Source organism: Heterodontus francisci, chromosome 9 (genome assembly GCF_036365525.1).
Source record: "Heterodontus francisci isolate sHetFra1 chromosome 9, sHetFra1.hap1, whole genome shotgun sequence".
Classification (NCBI taxonomy): Eukaryota; Metazoa; Chordata; class Chondrichthyes; order Heterodontiformes; family Heterodontidae; genus Heterodontus; species Heterodontus francisci.
In genome coordinates, this window is record NC_090379.1 from 104,297,399 (window position 1) to 104,318,116 (window position 20,718).

General features: G+C 44.8%; 1 protein-coding gene across 2 annotated transcripts in view; it reads left to right on the plus strand.

Annotated features, from left to right (window-relative positions):
* Nucleotides 1–20,718, plus strand: part of mgaa (MAX dimerization protein MGA a) — a 123,091-nt gene that overhangs the window by 58,420 nt on the left and 43,953 nt on the right. For both annotated transcript variants that reach the window (XM_068039614.1, XM_068039615.1), the window contains exons 17-18: nucleotides 1,692–2,866; nucleotides 10,710–10,825. In XM_068039614.1, coding sequence (XP_067895715.1) covers nucleotides 1,692–2,866; nucleotides 10,710–10,825 — 1,291 coding nt within the window. The remainder of the gene's footprint in view (nucleotides 1–1,691; nucleotides 2,867–10,709; nucleotides 10,826–20,718) is intronic.

Genomic DNA, 20,718 nt, shown 5'->3' on the forward strand with positions numbered 1-20,718 from the left:
AGGAACTTTACCGTGCACATTGCATGTCAATGATTTGAATGTGGGGATAGAGACAAGAGTATCAATTTACCACTGATATATTGGGAGGAATTGCATACAGGACCAGAGTGAACAGGTGCAAACATCTATGTTGATTAGGAAGTTGGGCTGAGAAACGACTAATGAAATCTGTTGTTAACAATAAATGAGACTAAAAAAGCAATAAATAGGAACAGACAGTCATTCAGCCCCTTGAGCCTGTTCGCCATTCAGTTAGATTATGGTTGATCTGTATCTTGATTCTATCTACCCATCTTGATTCTGTAACTCTTGACTAACCTCAGTCTTCAGATTTTCAGTTCATCTTTCCCCTCTCTTTTTGGGGAGAGAGTTCCATATTTCCACTACCCTTTGTGTGATGTGGTTCCTGGCATCACCCCTGAATGGCCTAGCTCTAAGTTTTTAAGGTTATACTCCTTGTTCCATGCTACCCCACTCACCAGAGGAAATAGTTTCACTTTAGCAACCCTATCAACTCCTGTAATCATTTAAAATTATTCAATTAGATAACCCGTCAATCTTCTATACTAGTCAATGCAACTGTTTTTCATAATTTAACCCTTTTAGCTCAAGTATCATTTGACTTTGGAACTAGTAGCCAAGTAGTATTAGTTTACACGTAGAAAAGAGCACAAATTACTGGATGTGACACTGAGCCTCCACAAGCCATTATTCCATCCCCAACTGGAGTAATGTCAAGAGAGGTAATCAAGGCTAATAACATCAGTGATTCTAAACAGGAATTGCATGTGATTCTATGGGAAAATCAGTTGAGGGATTTCAGTAGTGAATTATGTATTCTGTTTTTGAACTCTGGAATTAGCCAAATGGACATAAACGATCTTTTTCAGTCTTGTACATCTGTAGCCTGTAGAGGATGCGCTGTTTATTTTCTGAGTGAGCGAGATCTTGAGCTGGTCGGAGAATGCTCCGATCTCCATGAGTGGCATAAACCAGGTAATTCACGATTGCCCACTGTATGCTCTCATAACGCAAGTGAGATTTTCACTGCCAAATTTTGCTATATTTGAGTGTTAAAATTTACCATGAATTAATAATTGCAATTCTCTGTCATCAAAATTAATTATTTTGCATCACATGGGAGTATAGCTTAGCTTGTTGGGTTCTAAAAAAATCTGCCGAACACGCAGATGAAAATATTTTTATGCTACAAGGTAGCATGATTACCTCTCTTGACATTACTCCGGTTAGGGTTAGCCTTGTGGAGGCTCAGTGTCACATCCAGTAATTTGTGTTCTTTTCTATGTGTAAACTAATACCACTCAGCTGTTAGTTCCAAAATCAAATGATACTTGTGCTAAAAGGGTTAAATTATGAAAAATAGTTGCATTGACTAGTATAGTAGATTAAAGGGTTATCTAATTGAGTAATTTAAAATGATTTTATACATGGGGACTGCATGGAAGTTTCATTGTTGCACTTCTGGATCCCACGACAGAACAAGTAGATACAGAGAAGCGTAAAACGTTGCTACTCAGACCACTTAAAGGAGTGATTGACGCCACTACCGAGAAGAAATATGCACCAGACCCTGATTCGTAACAATGTATAATTGGATTGTGCAAACTTATAATTTATTTCCAGTGTACAAATCTTGGAATGTTTTATCTAACGTTTTCTTTTCACTCCAGGATCCACAGGTGACATCCGCTTCCCTCCACCTCCTGTTGTCCATCATGGGATAATACCACAAAGAGGAAGGCCACGTACTAATCCTGCAAAAGCCAACTCTTCTGCACTAAAAGTGACCTCCGCTGCTGCACCAGTTAACCCCATGGGGTTGGCATTTCCCATTACAACCATGCCACGGACAAAGTTCATAACTGTTAATGCTGCTGGTCAGCCTGCTGCTGGTCAGCCTGCTGCTGGTCAGCCTGCTGCTGGTCAGCCTGCTCCTGGTCAGCCTGCTCCTGGTCAACCTGTCTGTGCAGGCAGTCTGGTTCCCCTACAGCTGGGGGCATTTGCTTTGCTGCAGTTACCTCCAGGACAGAAACTTTTACCAAACACCATCATAACCACTGGGGGGCCACTGAGGTTTGTGAGTCCTCCAACTGGCGTGCCTTTGGCTGAAAAAGCAGACAGTGAGAAGAACAGTACAGGAGAGAAGACTGCCAACCAAGACAGTAGTAGCATGTCAGAAGAACAGTTGATTGATCTTGGACTAGAGGATATTCACATTACAGACTCTGAGCTTGTTGAGACAACTGTGTCAGAAGATTTACCAGAAGAGGACCGTGTAAATGCTGACCCATTACTGGAAGACAAATGTGATGGAGCAATGCCTTCCTCTCCTTCCCTCAGTGAGATGGATGATGAATTGGAAGATGATTCTTTGGGCCAGAAAACTGTACTAGAAAAACCTGCGCCAAAAGAGCTGGCTGACCATTCCTACAGCAGTGAAAAGCAGGCTGTAGAAGAAAGTGAAAATGGAAGTTCTTTTCAGGAGGATGCTGCAGGAGCTGTAAAAGAGAGGGCTGCTGAAAAAGATACTTCAGAATCTAACCATGAAATAGTTGAAAAGGAGCCTGACAATAGGCCCAGTACAGAGGAGAAAAACTGGGTACCAGATGAGACAATGGAGGTAGAGACAGAAGTAAAAGAAAGCTGTAGTGGAACAAATACTTCTGAAACTTCCTTTAAAGGGAAGGATATCCAGAAAGATTCAGGGAATGAGGAAACGATGGAATTTGATGAAGATCTGCAGTATGCAAACAGTCTGGAATCCGATAAAGATACGGACCTTCAAAGTGACATGGAGGATGGTGAGATTCCAAGTGACGTGGATGAAATCGATGTTGAAAAAATTGTGAGTGCTGTCATTTGTGAAAGCCATACAGCAGCTGGCTTCTCTGCATCACACTATATAGATTTATGCTATTTGAGTAATTTTGCCATTGTTCCTGATAAGACATGGGTTGCCTCTCTGCCTCCATTAAACTTGATTTTTGATGAAGTTTGGGTCCATTGGATGTTAAGTGTGGATCCACTGAGGAACAGTTGGATAACCAGTTTATCCCATTGCTGAAAGGTTGACAGTATGGTGTAAAAAGGTGTCTAACCTTTTCCAGTTGTGCGTACAAAGTGGGAATAGTGGGCGAAAATACATTTTTGTATTTGGTTTCCGTTAGGATAATTGAAAACAGGTGGGAGAATGTTTAACTTGAAAGTAAACTACACTGGAGGAGTATAGATGGGAAGTAATTATCCTTAACAACTGAGGTTTTTAAAAAAATCTTTCATTTGACTTCCATGTACAGAGAGATAAACATTTAACCTGACTAAGAAAGCATCGACTGGAATACTATCTCCATGAATTTACTGTAACTCAGTAGCCCGTGTTGCCATGCATCTTTGGTCCTTCAGTCCCTCACGAACTGCTGTATAAAGTCTGGCAGGGGGATGGGATACAGAGTGGAGCTACAGGAGAGGGTGATGCACAGTCAAATATAGAAGAGAAACTAAGTCCGCCTGGAAGGCAGAGCAAATATAGACCTGTTGAGGCACAAGCGAATAATGCAAGGTTGGATTGCATCTATTTTAACACACGGAGTCTTATAAGTAAGGCAGATGAATTGAGGGTGTTGATTAACGCATGGGAATATTATATTGTTATCACCGAGACATGGTTGAGGGAAGGGCAGGACTGGCAGCTCAATATTCCTGAGTATAGAATCTTCAGGCGTGACAGGGGAGGGTGTAAAAGAGGAGGTGGTATTGCACTGTTGATCAAGGAGTCAATTACTCCAGTTAGGAGGGATGATATCTTAGAAGGTTCCTCAAATGAGGCCATATGGGTAGAACTTAAAAACAAAAAGGGGGCAATCACTTGGCTGGAGTGTACTATAGGCCTCCAAACAGTCAGGGAGGGATAGAGGAGCAGATATGTAGGCAAATCTCAGCGAGGTGTAAAAATGATAGGGTAATAACAGTCGGGGATTTCAACTTCCCTAATATCACTGGGACAGTCTTAGTGCAAAAGGCTTAAAGGGGGTGGAATTCTTAAAGTGCATCAGCAAAAAGAAAAAGGAAGCATTCGTAAGGGCTAGAAGGCTGGGAACAGACTAAGCCCTTGAGGAATGTAAAGAAAGTAGGAAGGAACTTAAGCAAGGAGTCAGGAGGGCTGAAAGGGGTCATGAAAAGTCATTGGCAAACAGGATTAAGGAGAATCCCAAGGCTTATTTTACGTATATAAAGAGCAAGAGGGTAGCCAGGGAAAGGGTTGGCCCACTCAAGGACAGAGGAGGGAATCTAAACGTGGAGCCAGAGGAAATGGGCAAGGTACTAAATGAGTACTTCGCATCAGTGTTCACCAAAGAGAAGGACTTGGTGGATGATGAGCCGAGGAAGAGAGTGTAGATAGTCTGGGTCATGTTGATATCAAAAAGGAGGAGGTGTTGGGTGTCTTGAAAAACATTAAGATAGATAAGTCCCCAGGGCCTGATGGGATCTACCCCAGAATACCGAGGGAGGCAAGGGAGGAAATTGCTGGGGCCTTGGCAGAAATCTTTGTATCCTCATTGGCTACAGGTGAGGTCCCAGAGGACTGGAGAATAATCAATGTTGTTCCTTTGTTTAAGAAGGGTAGCAAGGATAATCCAGGAAATTACAGGCTGGTGAGCCTTACGTCAGTGGTAGGGAAATTATTGGAGAGGATTCTTCGGGACAGGATTTACTCCCATTTGGAAACAAATGGGCTTATTAGCGAGAGGTAGCATGGTTTTGTGAAGGGGAGGTCATGTCTCACTAACTTAATCGAGTTTTTTGAGGAAGTGATGAAGATGATTGATGAAGGAAGGGCAGTGGATGTTGTCTACATGGACTTCAGTAAAGCCTTTGACAAGGTCCCTCATGGCAGACTGGTACAAAAGGTGAAGTCACACGGGATCAGAGGTGAGCTGGCAAGATGGATACAGAACTGGCTCTGTCATAGAAGACAGAGGGTAGCAGTGGAAGGGTGCTTTTCTGAATGGAGGGCTGTGACTAGTGGTGTTCCGCAGCGATCAGTGCTGGTACCTTTGCTGTTTGTAGTATATATAAATGATTTGGAGGAAAATGTAGCTGGTCTGATTCGTAAGTTTGCGGACGACACAAAGGTTGGTGGAGTTGCAGATAGTGATGAGGATTGTCAGAGGATACAGCAGGAAATAGATCGGTTGGACTCTTGGGTGGAGAAATGGCAGATGGAGTTTAATCCGGACAAATGTGAGGTACTGCATTTTGGAAGGTCTAAAACAGGTGGGAAGTATACAGTAAATGGCAGAACCCTTAGGAGTATTGACAGGCAGAGAGATCTGGGTGTACAGGTCCACAGATCACTGAAAGTGGCAACGCAGATGGATAAGGTAGTCAAGAAGGCATACGACATGCTTGCCTTCATTGGTCGGGGCATAGAGTATAAAAATTGGCAAGTCATGCTAAGGCTGCACAGAACCTTAGTTAGGCCACACTTGGAATATTGCGTACAATTCTGGTCGCCACACTACCAGAAGGACGTGGAGGCTTCGGAGAGGGTACAGAAGAGGTTTACCAGGATGTTGCCTGGTCTGGAGGGTATTAGCTATGAGAAGAGATTGGATAAACTCTGTTTTCACTGGAACAACAGAGGTGGAGGGGCGACCTGATAGAGGTTTACAAAGTTATGAGTGGCATGGACAGAGTGGATAGTCAGAAGCTTTTTCCCAGGGTGGAAAAGTCAGTTACTGGGGGACATAAGTTTAAGGTGCGAGGGGCAAAGTTTAGAGGGGATGTGCGAGGCAAGTTCTTTACACAGAGGGTGGTGAGTGCCTGGAACTTGCTGCCGGGGGAGGTGGTGGAAGCAGTTATGATAGAGGCATTTAAGAGGCATCTTGACAAATACATGAATAGGATGGGAATAGAGGAATACAGACCCCGGAAGTGCAGAAGGTATTAATGTAGACAGGCATCATGATCGGTGCAGGCTTGGAGGGCCGAATGGCCAGTTCCTGTGCTGTACTGTTCTTTGTGCATACAGGAGAGCTTTTTGAGCAAGCACGTAGAAAGTCCTACAAGAGAAGGGGCAGTACTGGATCTAATCCTTGGGCGGCGCAGTGGTTAGCACCACAGCCTCACAGCTCCAATGACCCGGGTTCGGTTCTGGGTACTGCCTGTGCGGAGTTTGCAAGTTCTCCCTGTGACCGCGTGGGTTTCCGCCAGGTGCTCCGGTTTCCTCCCACAGCCAAAGACATGCAGGTTGATGGGTAAATTGGCCATTATAAATTGCCCCGAGTGCAGGTAGGTGGTCGGAGAATGGTGGGGATGTGGGAGGGAATATGGGATTAATGTAGGATTAGTATAAATGGGTGGTTGTTGGTCAGCACAGACTCAGTGGGCCGAAGGGCCTGTTTCAGTGCTGTATCTCTCTATGAATGTTACTCTATGAATGAAGCCAAACAAGTGGTAGAAGTGTCAGTGGGGGAGCATTTCGGGGATAGTGACCATAACTCTGTAAGATTTAAGGTAGTTATGGAAAAGGACAAAGAGGGACCAGAAATAAAAGTACTGAATTGGGGGAAGGCCGATTTCAATGGGATAAAACAGGATCTGGCCAAAGTGGACTGGGAGCAGCTACTTGTAGGAAAGTCTGCATCAGACCAGTGGGAGTCATTCAAAAAGAAAATAATGAGAATTCAGGGCCAACATGTTCCCGTGAAGGTGAAGGGTAGGACCAATAAGTCCAGGGAACCCTGGATGTCAAAGGATATAGAGGATTGGATAAGTGAAAAAAAGGAGGCTTATGGCAGATTCAGAGGGCTGAAAACAGCAGAGGCCGTAGAGGAGTATAGAAAGTGTAGAGGGGTGCTTAACAAAGTAATTAGGAGAGCGAAGAGTGGACATGAAAAAACACTGGTGGGCAAGACAAAGGAAAATCCCAAGGTGTTTTATAAGTATATTAAGGGCAAGAGGATAACCAGGAAAGAGTAGGGCCCATTTGGGACCAAAATGGCAATCTGTGTGTGGAACATAGGTGAGGTTTTAAATGATTACTTTTCATCTGTGTTTACCATGGAGAAGGATGATGTAGGTATAGAGATCAGGCAGGGGGATTGTGTTATACTTGAACAAAATAGCATTGAAAGGGAGGAAGTATTCGCTGTTTTAGCGGGCTTAAAAATGGATAAATCCCTAGGCCCAGATGAGATGTATCCCAGGCTGTTGTGTGAGGCAAGGGAGGAGATTGCAGGGGCTCTGACACAAATTTTCAAATCCTCTCTGGCCACAGGAGAGGTACCAGAGAGCTGGAGGACAGCAAATGTGGTACCATTATTCAAGAAGGGTAGCAGGGATAAACCAGGTAATTACAGGCCAGTGAGTCTAACATCAGTGGTAGGGAAACTGTTGGAAAAAATTCTGAGGGGCAGGATTAATCTCCACTTGGAGAGGCAGGGATAGTCAGCATGGCTTTCAGGGGCAGATTGTGTCTAACAAACTTGATTGAATTTTTCAAGGAGGTGACTAGATGTGTAGGTGAGGGTAAAGCAGTTGATGTAGCCTACATGGACTTCAGTAAGGCTTTTGATAAGGTCCCGAATGGGAGATTGGTTAAGAAGGTAAGAGCCCATGGGATCCAGGGCAATTTGGCAAATTGGATCCAAAAGTGGCTTAGTGGCAGGAGAGCGATGGTTGAGGGTTGTTTTTGCTAGTGGAAGCCTGTGACCAGTGGTGTACCACAGGGATCGGGCATGGGACCCTTGCTGTTTGTAGTGTACGTTAATGATTTAGACGTGAATATAGGAGGTATGATCAGTAAGTTCGCAGATGACACGAAAATTGGTGGTGTCGTAAATAGTGAGGAGGAAAGCCTTAGATTACAGGATGATCTAGATGGGCTGGTAAGATGGGTGGAGCAGTGGCAAATGGAATTTAGTCCTGAGAAGTGTGAGGTGATGCATTTTAGAAGGACTAACAAGGCAAGGGAATATACAATGGATGGTAGGACCCTAGGAAGTATAGAGGGTTAGAGGGACCTTGGTGTACTTGTCCATAGATCACTGAAGGCAGCAGCACAGGTAGATAAGGTGGTCAGGAAGGCATATGGGATACTTGCCTTTATTAGTTTAGTTTAGTTTAGAGATACAGCACTGTAACAGGCCCTTCGGCCCACCGAGTCTGTGCCGACCATCAACCACCCATTTATACTAATCCTGCACTAATTCCATATTCCTACCACATCCCCACCTTCCCTATATTTCCCTACCACCTACCTATACTAGGGGCAATTTATAATGGCCAATTAACCTATCAACCAGCAAGTCTTTGGCATGTGGGAGGAAACCGGAGCACCCGGAGGAAACCCACGCAGACACAGGGAGAACTTGCAAACTCTGCACAGGCAGCACCCAGAATCGAACCCGGGTCGCTGGAGCTGTGAGGCTGCGGTGCTAACCACTGCGCCACTGTGCCGCCCTAAGTCTAGGCATAGAATATAAGAGCAGGGAGGTTATGATAGAGCTGTATAAAATGCTAGTTACGCCACAGCTGGAGTACTGTGTATAGTTCTGGTCACCACATTATGGGAAGGATGTGATTGCACTGGAGAGGGTGCAGAGGAGATTCACCAGGATGTTGCCTGGGCTGGAGCATTTCAGCTATGAAGAAAGACTGGATAGGCAAGGGTTGTTTTCCTTGGAGCAGAGCAGGATGAGGGTGGACCTGATTGAGGTATACAAAATTATGAGGGGCAATGATAGGATAGATAGGAAGAAACCTTTTCCCTTAGCAGAGGGGTCAATAACCAGGGGGCATAGATTTAAGGTAAGGGGCAAGAGGTTTCGAGGGGATTTGAGGAAAAAGTTTTTCACCCAGAGGGTGGTTGGAATCTGGAACACACTGCCAGAAGGGGTGGTAGAGGCAGGAGCCCTCAACATTTAAGAAGTATTTAGGTGAGCACTTGGAACGTCATAGCATACAAGTCTACGGGCCAAGTGCTGGAAAATGGGATTAGAATAGATAGATGCTTGATGGCTGGCACAGACACGATAGGCCTAAGGGCCTGTTTCTGTGCTGTATAATTCTATGACTCTATGACCCAAACCCGGCTACAAGGTGGTGCAGTGGTTGGCACCGCAGCTTCACAGCTCCAGTGACCCAGGTTCAGTTCTGGGTAGTGCCTGTGCGGAGTTTGCAAGTTCTCCCTGTGACCGCGTGGGTTTCCGCCGGGTGCTCCGGTTTCCTCCCACAGCCAAAGACTTGCAGGTTGATAGGTAAATTGGCCATTGTAAATTGCCCCTAGTGTAGGTAGGTGGTAGGAGAATGGTGAGGATGTGGTAGGGAGTATGAGATTAATGTAGGATTGGTATAAATGGGTGGTTGTTGGTTGGCACAGACTCGGTGGGCTGAAGAGCCTGTTTCAGTGCTGTATCTCTCTCTGACTCTACTTGTGTCGGGTTCGGGTTGGGTCAGGTCTGTATTCAGCGTCCAGCATTTGGGCTCGCGTCAGGTCGGGCTGGACTATACTATTTTGTTTCATATTGTTTTTGTTTTAGTCTATGATCCTTTTCTATTTCAAAAATAGGTTATTTTTGGGTCGAATTGGGCATTTAAAAAAATGGAAGGACTCGGGGCTCGGTTCGAGTTGGCTGTTGTTGGGTCGGGTTTTAATTTTATACCCGAGCCAGGCTTTACTGCTGTATATCATGGCAAAGGGAGGCTGCCACTGTGAAATCTCATTCAGTAGTAGCACGGTTGCATATAAATCATGAAACATTGGAGGGCCAATTCTGAAACATGTGCTTCTATTGAGTGAGGCTGCTTTCTAAGGTGCCAGCTCTTTGAAAGAGCTATCCCATTAATTCCAGTTCCCTGTGTGCTTGAACCACATTTTCTTTTCTGTCTCTTTGCATCACATCAGCTCAATTGTCATCTATTTCTGAAAGGCATGAAGTGGAATCAAGAACAAAACCTTATAAGCAAAGGAGATTGGGGGAAAGGTGGGGAGGGTTGAATCCAGAGGGCTACATGACTTGATGGCAGTATTAGACAATATTCTCTTTTTTCTTTTTCTGTTTGAATGAGAACTTATACACCTGTAATTGCTGGATATTGTCACTTTAAAAATGAGGAAGAACATACAGAAAGTGAGAAGCCAGCATCCACATTAAACGTTGCTTCTCCAAGTTTTTCTAATCTATGTTTTCCCATTTCCTTGTATATTGGCACCACCTACTTAACAATCACGTAACGGCTAATATAATTCAGTGGGTAAAGCTGTTTAACATTAAGAAGTTGTCGCTATAAAGTGCATGTCGTATAGTCAGTCCTTCAGTGATAACGCTGAGGAACAGATGGAGCTCTTAGATTTAGATTATTAATATTTGAAATGAAATGCCTGTCACAACCAGAATTTCTATATACTAGGTCTTTGTGGTGGTTATACCTCGCGTTACCGTTCTCTTTAAGAACTGGCTAGTATTTGTACTAGGGAAGGAATGTCTATTTCAGTGACCAATACAGATGACAAATTTCATGGGTTTCAGTTTTATCCTTGTATACAGCGTGCAGGTCTGGGGGCTGCTGTGCTGTATGTGTACTGTATATTCATGAATGTATTGAATTGCACAGGAGTGAGGGAGTGGCTAGAAATGCTGCTGCTGTTTGTGGTCTTTTCTGACTCCTTAAAAACATTTTTGCAGTTTGATTCGACCTCCAGTGAGGAGGCGGTGGATATCGAGACAGTGGAGGAACTCTCTGAGAAAATCAACATTGCTCGTCTTATTGCTTCTGCTTCCCGCCATCATACCAAAACAAAGTATGGGATTGTTCTTTTAATTTTTAAAATATTGTAAAATGGTTTACGTATTTGTGCAGTTATGCATTTCATTTGACGCAGTATGATTTACAATTATGTACATTGATGCAAAGAATTTCAACATAAATGCACATATTGGAATAATCGTGTTAAAACTTCTGCATCAATATGGCCATGGGTGTGGGGAGGGTGGTGGGTTGGGTGTTAATCTAGCTGAACAACAGTGTGGGGTCTGTGTTGCCTTGAGCTCTGCAATAACTTGTCTGGAGGCTCACTATATTGGTGATTGAGTCGAATTCTGAAGAGGTGTATTAAAGAGTCGATGCATAGGGATTGCTTCATATAGACTGGACTAAATCTGCAGATAGCTGGAGAGTGATGATACAAAATTAGGATAGTTTGTGCCCATTTTTTGGGCACTGCAATTGTCCAAAATGGTATCTGCAGCATTCACAAACACACATTACAGGCACGAGTTAGGGGCAAGTCACCGAAAGTGAGTGCGTTCGTGTGCGCACAGTGAATGGCTGCTGAAAGAATGCAGAGTAGAAGATCATTTTTGATGCAGCTGTGCCATTTTGATAACCTCTGACATTCTATCTTAACCTCACACAATTCAACATGTATTGAACTGCAGGAAGGACCCCCCTCCCGCCCCTTCACCAGTAATATTTGAAGGGATCATCAAGTAGAAACATAGAAAATTTCTGGCACAGAAGGAGGCCATTCAGCCCATTGTGTCTGTGCCAGCTGAAAAAGAGCTATCCAGCCTAATCCCACTTTCCAGCCCTTGGTCCGTAGCCATGTAGGTTATGGCACTTCAAGTGCATATCCAAGTTACTTACACATGCGATGAGGGTTTCTGCCTCTACCACCCCTTGTCAGTGAGTTTCAGACTCCCACCACCCTCTAGGTGAAAAACTTTTCAACTCCCCTCTAACCCTCCTGGCAGTTACAGGTGTTTACAGCTTAGCTGCTGATTGATTTCTTCTGACAGTAACTTCAATTCTGCAAGTTTTTGTGCTTTCTGAAGTTACTTAAGGTTGATAAAATCTACAGAGGGTTGTGTAGTAGGCATTAAAGGACCTACCTGGAGGGAGTCAGAGGCGGCGGTGGACCTGCGAGGAACCAACTACCGGAGAGAGTATAAATCCAAACCCAGGTTCAGGGCCTTCATTTACCTGGACAGATCAGGAGCGGCAGCTGTGGCAGACCTGCGAGGAACCAACTACCGGAGGGACTATAAATCCAGACCCAGGCTCGGACCCTTCACTTACCTGGAGGGAGTCCAGAGCGGCGGCAGCTGCGGTGGATCTGTGAGGAACAAACTACTGGAGAGACCACATATCCAGACCCAGGTTTGGGGCCTTTGCTTGACTGGAGGGAGTCAGCAGCGGCTGTCCTGCGAGGAACCAACAATCTCTCCGCGCCGGACTTTGGGGAAAAAAGAAAATAAAGTCAAACCGTGACATCACAGGAAAATGGAGAGTTGATTTGGCTGGTGAGTATTTGCTGCTTAGGGACTGATTCTAAACAACTGGCGGTTTAAAAACATTAAAAATATTAAGATTTATCAACAAGTAACAAGTGAGTAGCGAGTGAGTCTTATCTTTTTATTTTTAAATATGGTTTATTGCTATTGGTGAGGTTATTACTACTATTTGTAATGTTTTAGTATTTCTTTTGGGCCTCCTTATCTCGGGAGACAATGGATACGCGCCTGGAGGTGGTCAGGGGTTTGTGAAGCAGCGCCTGGAGTGGCTATTAAGGCCAATTCTGGAGTGACAGGCTCTTCCACAGGTGCTGCAGAGAAATTTGTTTGTCGGGGCTGTTGCACAGTTGGCTCTCCCCTTGCGCCTCTGTCTTTTTTCCTGCCAACTACTAAGTCTCTTCGACTCGCCACAATTTAGCCCTGTCTTTATGGCTGCCCGCCAGTTCTGGCGAATGCTGGCAACTGACTCCCACGACTTGTGATCAATGTCACACGATTTCATGTCGCGTTTGCAGACGTCTTTATAGCGGAGACATGGACGGCCGGTGGGTCTGATACCAGTGGCGAGCTCGCTGTACAATGTGTCTTTGGGGATCCTGCCATCTTCCATGCGGCTCACATGGCCAAGCCATCTCAAGCGCCGCTGACTCAGTAGTGTGTATAAGCTGGGGGTGTTGGCCGCTTCAAGGACTTCTGTGTTGGAGATATAGTCCTGCCACCTGATGCCAAGTATTCTCCGGAGGCAGCGAAGATGGAATGAATTGAGACGTCGCTCTTGGCTGGCATACGTTGTCCAGGCCTCGCTGCCATAGAGCAAGGTACTGAGGACACAGGCCTGATACACTCGGACCTTTTGTGTTCCGTGTCAGTGCGCCATTTTCCCACACTCTCTTGGCCAGTCTGGACATAGCAGTGGAAGCCTTACCCATGCGCTTGTTGATTTCAGCATCTAGAGACAGGTTACTGGTGATAGTTGAGCCTAGGTAGGTGAACTCTTGAACCACTTCCAGAGCGTGGTCGCCAATATTGATGGATGGAGCATTTCTGACGTCCTGCCCCATGATGTTCGTTTTCTTGAGGCTGATGGTTAGGCCAAATTCATTGCAGGCAGCCGCAAACCTGTCGATGAGACTCTGCAGGCACTCTTCAGTGTGAGATGTTAAAGCAGCATCGTCAGCAAAGAGGAGTTCTCTGATGAGGACTTTCCGTACTTTGGACTTCGCTCTTAGATGGGCAAGGTTGAACAACCTGCCCCCTGATCTTGTGTGGAGGAAACTTTCTTCAGAGGATTTGAACGCATGTGAAAGCAGCAGGGAGAAGAAAATCCCAAAAAGTGTGGGTGCGAGAACACAGCCCTGTTTCACACCACTCAGGATAGGAAAGGGCTCTGATGAGGAGCCACCATGTTGAATTGTGCCTTTCATATTGTCATGGAATGAGGTGATGATACTTAGTAGCTTTGGTGGACATCCAATCTTTTCTAGTAGTCTGAAGAGACCACATCTGCTGACGAGGTCAAAGGCTTTGGTGAGATCAATGAAAGTAATGTAGAGGGGCATCTGTTGTTCACGGCATTCCTCCTGTATCTGACGAAGGGAGAACAGCATGTCAATGGTCGATCTCTCTGCACGAAAGCCACACTGTGCCTCAGGGTAGATGCGCTCGGCCAGCTTCTGGAGCCTGTTCAGAGCGACTTGAGCAAAGACTTTCCCCACTATGCTGAGCAGGGAGATTCCACGGTAGTTGTTGCAGTCACTGCGGTCACCTTTGTTTTTATAGAGGGTGATGATATTGGCATCGCGCATGTCCTGGGGTACTGCTCCCTCGTCCCAGCACAGGCATAGCAGTTCATGTAGTGCTGAGAGTATAGCAGGCTTGGCACTCTTGATTATTTCAGGGGTAATGCTGTCCTTCCCAGGGGCTTTTCCGCTGGCTAGAGAATCAATGGCATCACTGAGTTCCGATTTGGTTGGATGTATGTCCAGCTCATCCATGACTGGTAGAGGCTGGGCTGCATTGAGGGCAGTCTCAGTGACAGCATTCTCCCTGGAGTACTGTTCTAGGTAGTGCTCAACCCAGCGGTCCATTTGTTTGCGTTGGTCAGTGATTATGTCCCCCGATTTAGATTTGAGGGGGGGCGATCTTCTTGATGGTTGGCCCAAGAGCTCTCTTCGTGCCATCATACATTCCTCTGATGTTTCCGGTGTCTGAGGCCAGCTGAATATGACTGCATAGGTGTTGCCAGTAGTCGTTTGCGCAACGCCTAGCTGTTCTTTGTGCAGTACTTCTGGCTGCTTTAAGTGCTGCGGATGTTAAATCGCTGGGGGCTTTCTTGTAGTTCAACAGTGCAATGCGCTTAGCGGCTTTAGTATTGTTTTAGTATTGGTAGGGTATGTTAATAGTGATATGGTAGATTAGTATTGGTAAAGTATAGTATTAGGAATAGTAGGGTTATGATTACCATTGATAAGGTTTATTACTATTGGCAGAGTTATTAGTAATTACAGCAGCAGGGTTTATTAGAATCAGGATTTATTTGTATTACCAAGGTTTATTATTTAACAGATAGAGGAATTGCAGGGGCGGCTCCAACCTCTGCAGTGCACGTCCTGTGCTATGTGGGAATTCCAGGATGCTTCTTGGGTCCTGGATAACCGTACGTGCAGGAAGTGTCATCAGTTGCAGCAGCTTGAGCTCGGGTTTCAGAACTTGAGCAGCAGCTGCTGACGCTGTAGTGCATTCGTGAGAATGAGAACTTCGTGGATAGCAGGTTTATGGATATGGTCACCCTGCAGCTTAAGAGTATGGAGGGAGAGAGGGAATGGGTGACTGCCAGACAGTCAATAAGAAACAGGCAGGCAGTGCCAGAGACCCCTGAGTTCATCTCACTTCCAACAGAATACTGATGAGAGTGATGATTCATCTGGGGAGTGCAGCCTGAGCCAAGGCCATGGCACCACAGGTGGCTCAGCTGCACCAGGGGTGGGGTACAAGGAAGACTGGAAGAGCGATGGTAATAGCAGATTTGATAGTCGGGGAGCAGACAGATGTTTCTGTGGCTGCAGATGTGAATCCAGGATGGTGTGTTGACTCCCTGATGCCAGGGTCAAGGATGTCGCTGAGCGGCTGCAGAGCATCCTGAGTGGGGAGGGTGAACAGCATGGTCGAAAGAGGGATGTGGTCCTCCAGAAAGAGTTTTATTGAGCTAGTTAAGAAATTAGCAAGCAGGACCTCAAAAGCAGTAATTTATTACTCCCAGTGTCACGCACAAGTGAGTACAGGAATAGAAGGATAAGACCGATAAATGCGTGGCTGGAAAGTTGGTGCAGCAGGGAGGGCTTTAGATTCTTGGGACTTTGGGACTGGCCGTGGGGGAGGTGGGGCCTGTACAGGCCAGACGGGTTACAGATGAACAGAGCCGGGACTGAGTTCCTGCAGGACCTTTCGCTTGTGCTGTTGGGGAGGGTTTAAACTAGTTTGGCAGGTGGGTGGGGACCTGATGGTAGACTCACTTGGGACTAAATCAGAAATGAAAATGGAAGGCAGGAAATTATTGGATGAGTCTGGAAGGCTGAGGAAACAAAAGATAGAAAATATAAAAAAGCGTTTGGCAGTACTCAAGGATATCTAGTTCAATGCAAGGAGCATAGCATATAAAGCAGACGAGTTGAGGGCACAGATAGACACGTGGCAGTATGATATTATAGCTTTTACAGAAACATGGCTTAAGGAGGGACAGGAATGGCAACTCAACGTTCCAGGTTACAGGGTTTTCAGATGGGAGTGGGGGGTGGGGGGGGGTGGTGGCAATTTTGGTCAAAGAAACTATTACAGCTTTGAGGAGGGATGATATGTTTGAAGATTCATCAAATGAGGTCATGTGGATTGAGCTATGGAACAAAAAAAGGGGCAATCACACTGCTGGGAGTATAATATAGCCCCCCCCCCCCCCCCCCCCAAACAGTCAGAAGGAGATAGAAGAGCAGATATGTAGGAAAATCTGAGAATTGCAAAAGCAATAGGGCAGTAATTGGGGGATTTTAACTACCCCAATATTAATTGGGAGAACCTTTTTGGCCAGTATATAGCAAGTCCAACAAGAGAGGGCGCAGTTTTGCATTTAGTTTTAGGAAATTAAGCTGGGCAGATGGAAGGATTGGCAGCGGGAGAGCATTTTGGTGGTAGTGATCATAATTCAGTCAGTTTTGACATAATTATGGAAAAGGACAAAGATAGAACAGGAATTAGTGATTTAGTGAATGTGGATTGGTAACAGCAACTTGAAGGTAAATCAGTGTCAGAGCAGTGGAAGGCATTCAAAGGGGAGATTCTAGGGGTAAACATGCTCCCACAAAGAAAAAGGGTGGGACGGCCAAATCAAGAGCCCCCAGATGTCAAGGAGCTTATAGGGTAAGAGAAGGCAGAAAAGAAAAACTCATATAAAAGCAAAATACTGCGGATGCTGGAAATCTGAAATAAAAACAAGAAATGCTGGAAATGCTCAGCAGGTCTGGCAGCATCTGTGGAGAGAGAAGCAGAGTTAACGTTTCAGGTCAATGACCCTTCAGAACTGGCAAATATTAGAAATGTGAAAGGTTATAAGCAAGTAAAGTGGGGGTGGGGCAAGAGATAACAAAGGAGAAGGTGTAGATAGGACAGGTCACAGAATTCATGCTATTCTGCTATTCATAGTCAGCTATTCTGTGACCTTGTCCTATTTATTTATTTTATTAAAGGAAAACTTATGTCCGACGCCAAGAACTCAATAGTACAGAAAGCCAAAAGGATTATAGCAAATGGAATCAAAAAGGAAATTTGGAAAGCAAAGTGAGGGCATGAAAAATATTGGCAATCAAGGTTAACCTAAAAATGTTTTATCAATGCATTAAGATTAAGAGGATAACTAAGGAAAGAGTAGGGCCCATAAAAGACCAAAAAGGTAACCTTTGTGTAGGGGTGGAAGATATTGGTGTGGTTCTTAATGAATACTTTGTATCTGTCTTCGCAAAAGAGGGGGTGATGCAGATATTGTAGTTGAGGAGGAGTGTGAAGTATTGGATGTGATAAACATAGCGAGAGAGGAAGTATTAATGCGATTAACATTCTTGAAAGTGGATAAATCACCAGGGCCGGATGAAATGTACCCCATGCTGTTAAAAGAAGCCAGGGAGGAAATAGTGGAGGGTCTGTCATTCATTTTTCGGTCCTCACTGGATACAGGTGTGTTGCCAGAGGATTAGAGGACTGCTAACTTTGTACCTTTGTTCAAAAAGGGAGTGAGGGACAGACTGAATAATTACAGGCTGGTCAGTCTAACCTCAGTAGTGGGCAAATTATTGGAATCAATTCTGAGAGACAGGATAAACTATCACTTAGAAGCGCATGGAATAATGAAGGATAATCAGCATAGATTTGTTAAGGGAAGATGTCTGACGAACTTGATTGAATTTTTTGAAGAATAGGGACAATTGAAGAAGGTAGTACAGTTGATGTGGTCTACATGGATTTTAGCAAGGCTTTTGACAAGGTACCACATGGCAGACTGGTTTAAAAAAAAAATAGCCCATGGGATCGAGGGAAATGAAGCAAGGTGGATACAAAATTGGCTCAGTGGCAGGAAACAAAGGATAATATTTGGTGGGTGTTTTTGCAACTGGAGGGCTGTTTCCAGTGGTGTTCCACAGGGCTCAGTACTAGGAACCCTGTTTTTGTGGTATAAACGATTTGGATGTAAATGTAGGGGGCCTGATAAAGAAGTTTGCAGATGACATGAAAATTGGCTGTGTGGTTGATAGCAAGTAGGATAGCTGTAGGCTGCAGGAAGATATTGATGGACTGGTCAGGTGGGCAGAAAAGTGGCAAATGGAATTCAACCCGGAGAAGTGTGAGGTGATGCATTAGGGGAGGTCAAACAAGGCAAAGGAATACATGATTAATGGGAGAATACTGAGAGGTGTAGAGGAAGTGAGGGACCTTGGAGTGAATGTCCACAGATCCCTGAAGGGAGCAGGACATGTTGATGAGATACATGGAATCCTTTCCTTAATTAGCTGAGGTATCGAATATAAGAGCAGGGAAGTTATGCTGGAACTGTATAAATCATTGGTTAGGCCACAGCTTGAGTACTGTGTGCAGTTCTGGTCACCTCATTGGCAGAAAGATTAGAGTGGAGATGTGGAATTTTTTTTTCATCCAGTGGGTGGTGGGGCTCTGGAGCTCACTGCCTGAAAGGGTAGTGGAGGCAGAAACCCTCAACTCATTTAAAAGGTGTCTGGAAGTGCACCTCAAGTGCTGTAAACTGCAGGACTACGGACCAAGTGCTGGAAGATGGGATTAGGCTGGTTGGCTCGTTTTTTGGATGGTGCAAACACGATGGGCCAAGTGGCCTCTTTCTGTGCCGTAAACTTTTAATAATCCAAGACTTCAAGGCTTCTGCACAAACCATTTGTTCCTTGACGAGAGTTAGCTCTTAGGTATTCCTCTTGGAATACAATGTAACTTGGCGAATGAACAGAGGCCATGCTGAGCAGGACAAGCTGTTAAAGGAGGGGTGGATAGAAGGGCTCTCAGCAGGAGGCCATAGGGTCTTAAAAGAAGTGGCTAGTGAGATAGTTGATGCATTTTGATTTTCCAAAATTTTCCAGATTTGGGGAAGGTTCCATTAGATTGGAAAATAGTCAATGTAACTCCTGTATTCAAAAAGGGAGGGAGACAGAAGGCAGGAAACTACAGGCCAGTCAGCTTAACATCTGTCATAGGGAAAATGTTAGAAGCTATTATTAAAGATGTTATAGCAGGGCACTTAGAACAAATTAAAGGTAATTAGGCAGAGTCAACATGGTTTTGTGAAAGGAAAATCATGTTTAACCAATTTATTGGAGTTCTTTGAAGAAGTAACATGGGCTGTGGATAAGGGGGAACCGGTGGATGTACTGTACTTGGATTTCCAGAAGGCATTTGATAAGGTGCCACATCAAAGGTTATTGTGGAAAATAAAAGCTCATGGTGTAGGGGGTAACACTGGCATGGATAGAAGATTGGGTAGCTAACAGGAAACAGAGTAGGCATAGGTCATTTTCTGGTTGGCAATATGTAACGAGTGGTGTGCCACAGGGATCAGTGCTGGGGCCTCAACTTTTTACATTTATATAAATGAATTGGATGAAGGGACTGAAGGTATGGCTGCTAAATTTGCTGATGAGACAAAGATAAGTAGGAAAGTAAATTGTGAAGAGGACATAAGGAGGCTACAAAGGGATATAGATAGGTTAAGAGAGTGGGCAAAGACCGGGCAAATGGAGTTTAATGTGGGAAAATGTGAAATTGTCCATTTTGGCAGGAAGAATAAAATAGAAGCATATTATCTGAATGGTGAAAGATTGTAGAGCTCTGAGATCTGGGTGTCCTAGTGCATGAATCGCAAAAGGTTAGAATGCAGGTACAGCAAGTAAATAGGAAAGCTAATAGAATGTTATCATTTATTGCAAGGGGAATTGAATACAAAAGTAGGGAGGTTATGCAGGGTATTTGGTGAAACTATATCTGGAGTATTGTGTACAGTATTGGTCTCCTTATTTAAGGAAGGATGTAAATGCGTTGGAAGCAGTTCAGAGAAGGTTTACTAGGATAATACCGGGAATGGGCGGATTGTCTTAGGAAAGGTTGGACAGGCTAGGCTTGTATCTGCTGGTGCTTAGAAGAATAAGATGCGACTTGATTGAAACATATTAGATTCTGAGGGGTCTTGACAGGGTGGATGTGGAAAGGATGTTTCCCCTTGTGGGATAATCTAGAACTAGGGGTCACTGTTTAAAAATAATGGGTCGTCCATTTAAGACAGAGATGAGGGTTGTGAGTCTGGAACACTCTTCCTCAAAAGGCAGTGGAAGCAGAGTATGAATATTTTTAAGGCAGAGGTAGATAGATCCTTGATAAGCAAGGGGGTGGAAGGTTATTGGGGGTAGGTGGAAATGCGGAGCTGAGGTTACAGTCAGATCAGCCATGATATTATTGAATGGCAGAGTAGGCTTGAGGGCCTCAGTTGTCTAAACCTGCTTCTAATTCGTATGTTCATATGTATATCTGCCCAAGATATTCAGGGAACAATTCTCCTACCTGAGCCTCAGTGAAGAACAATGTCTGCAATATTTGCATCCTCGCTGAAATCTGCCATCAGCTACAGCCACAACTGCAACTTCAGAGCAGAGCAAGGTGACATTGATAATGAACTTTACTACACCTGGCCACTTCCAGGCTGGTGCTGGAGACATTTACAACTTCTCAGTTTGTGGTTCACTGTTGGAAGAGAGGTCACTGACGCACTCTCTTTATTAAGAGCTAACTACATTTCATTCTCTCCTGCCAGAGAAGCAGGCAAAGCAAACACAGGCTCTGCTAGGAT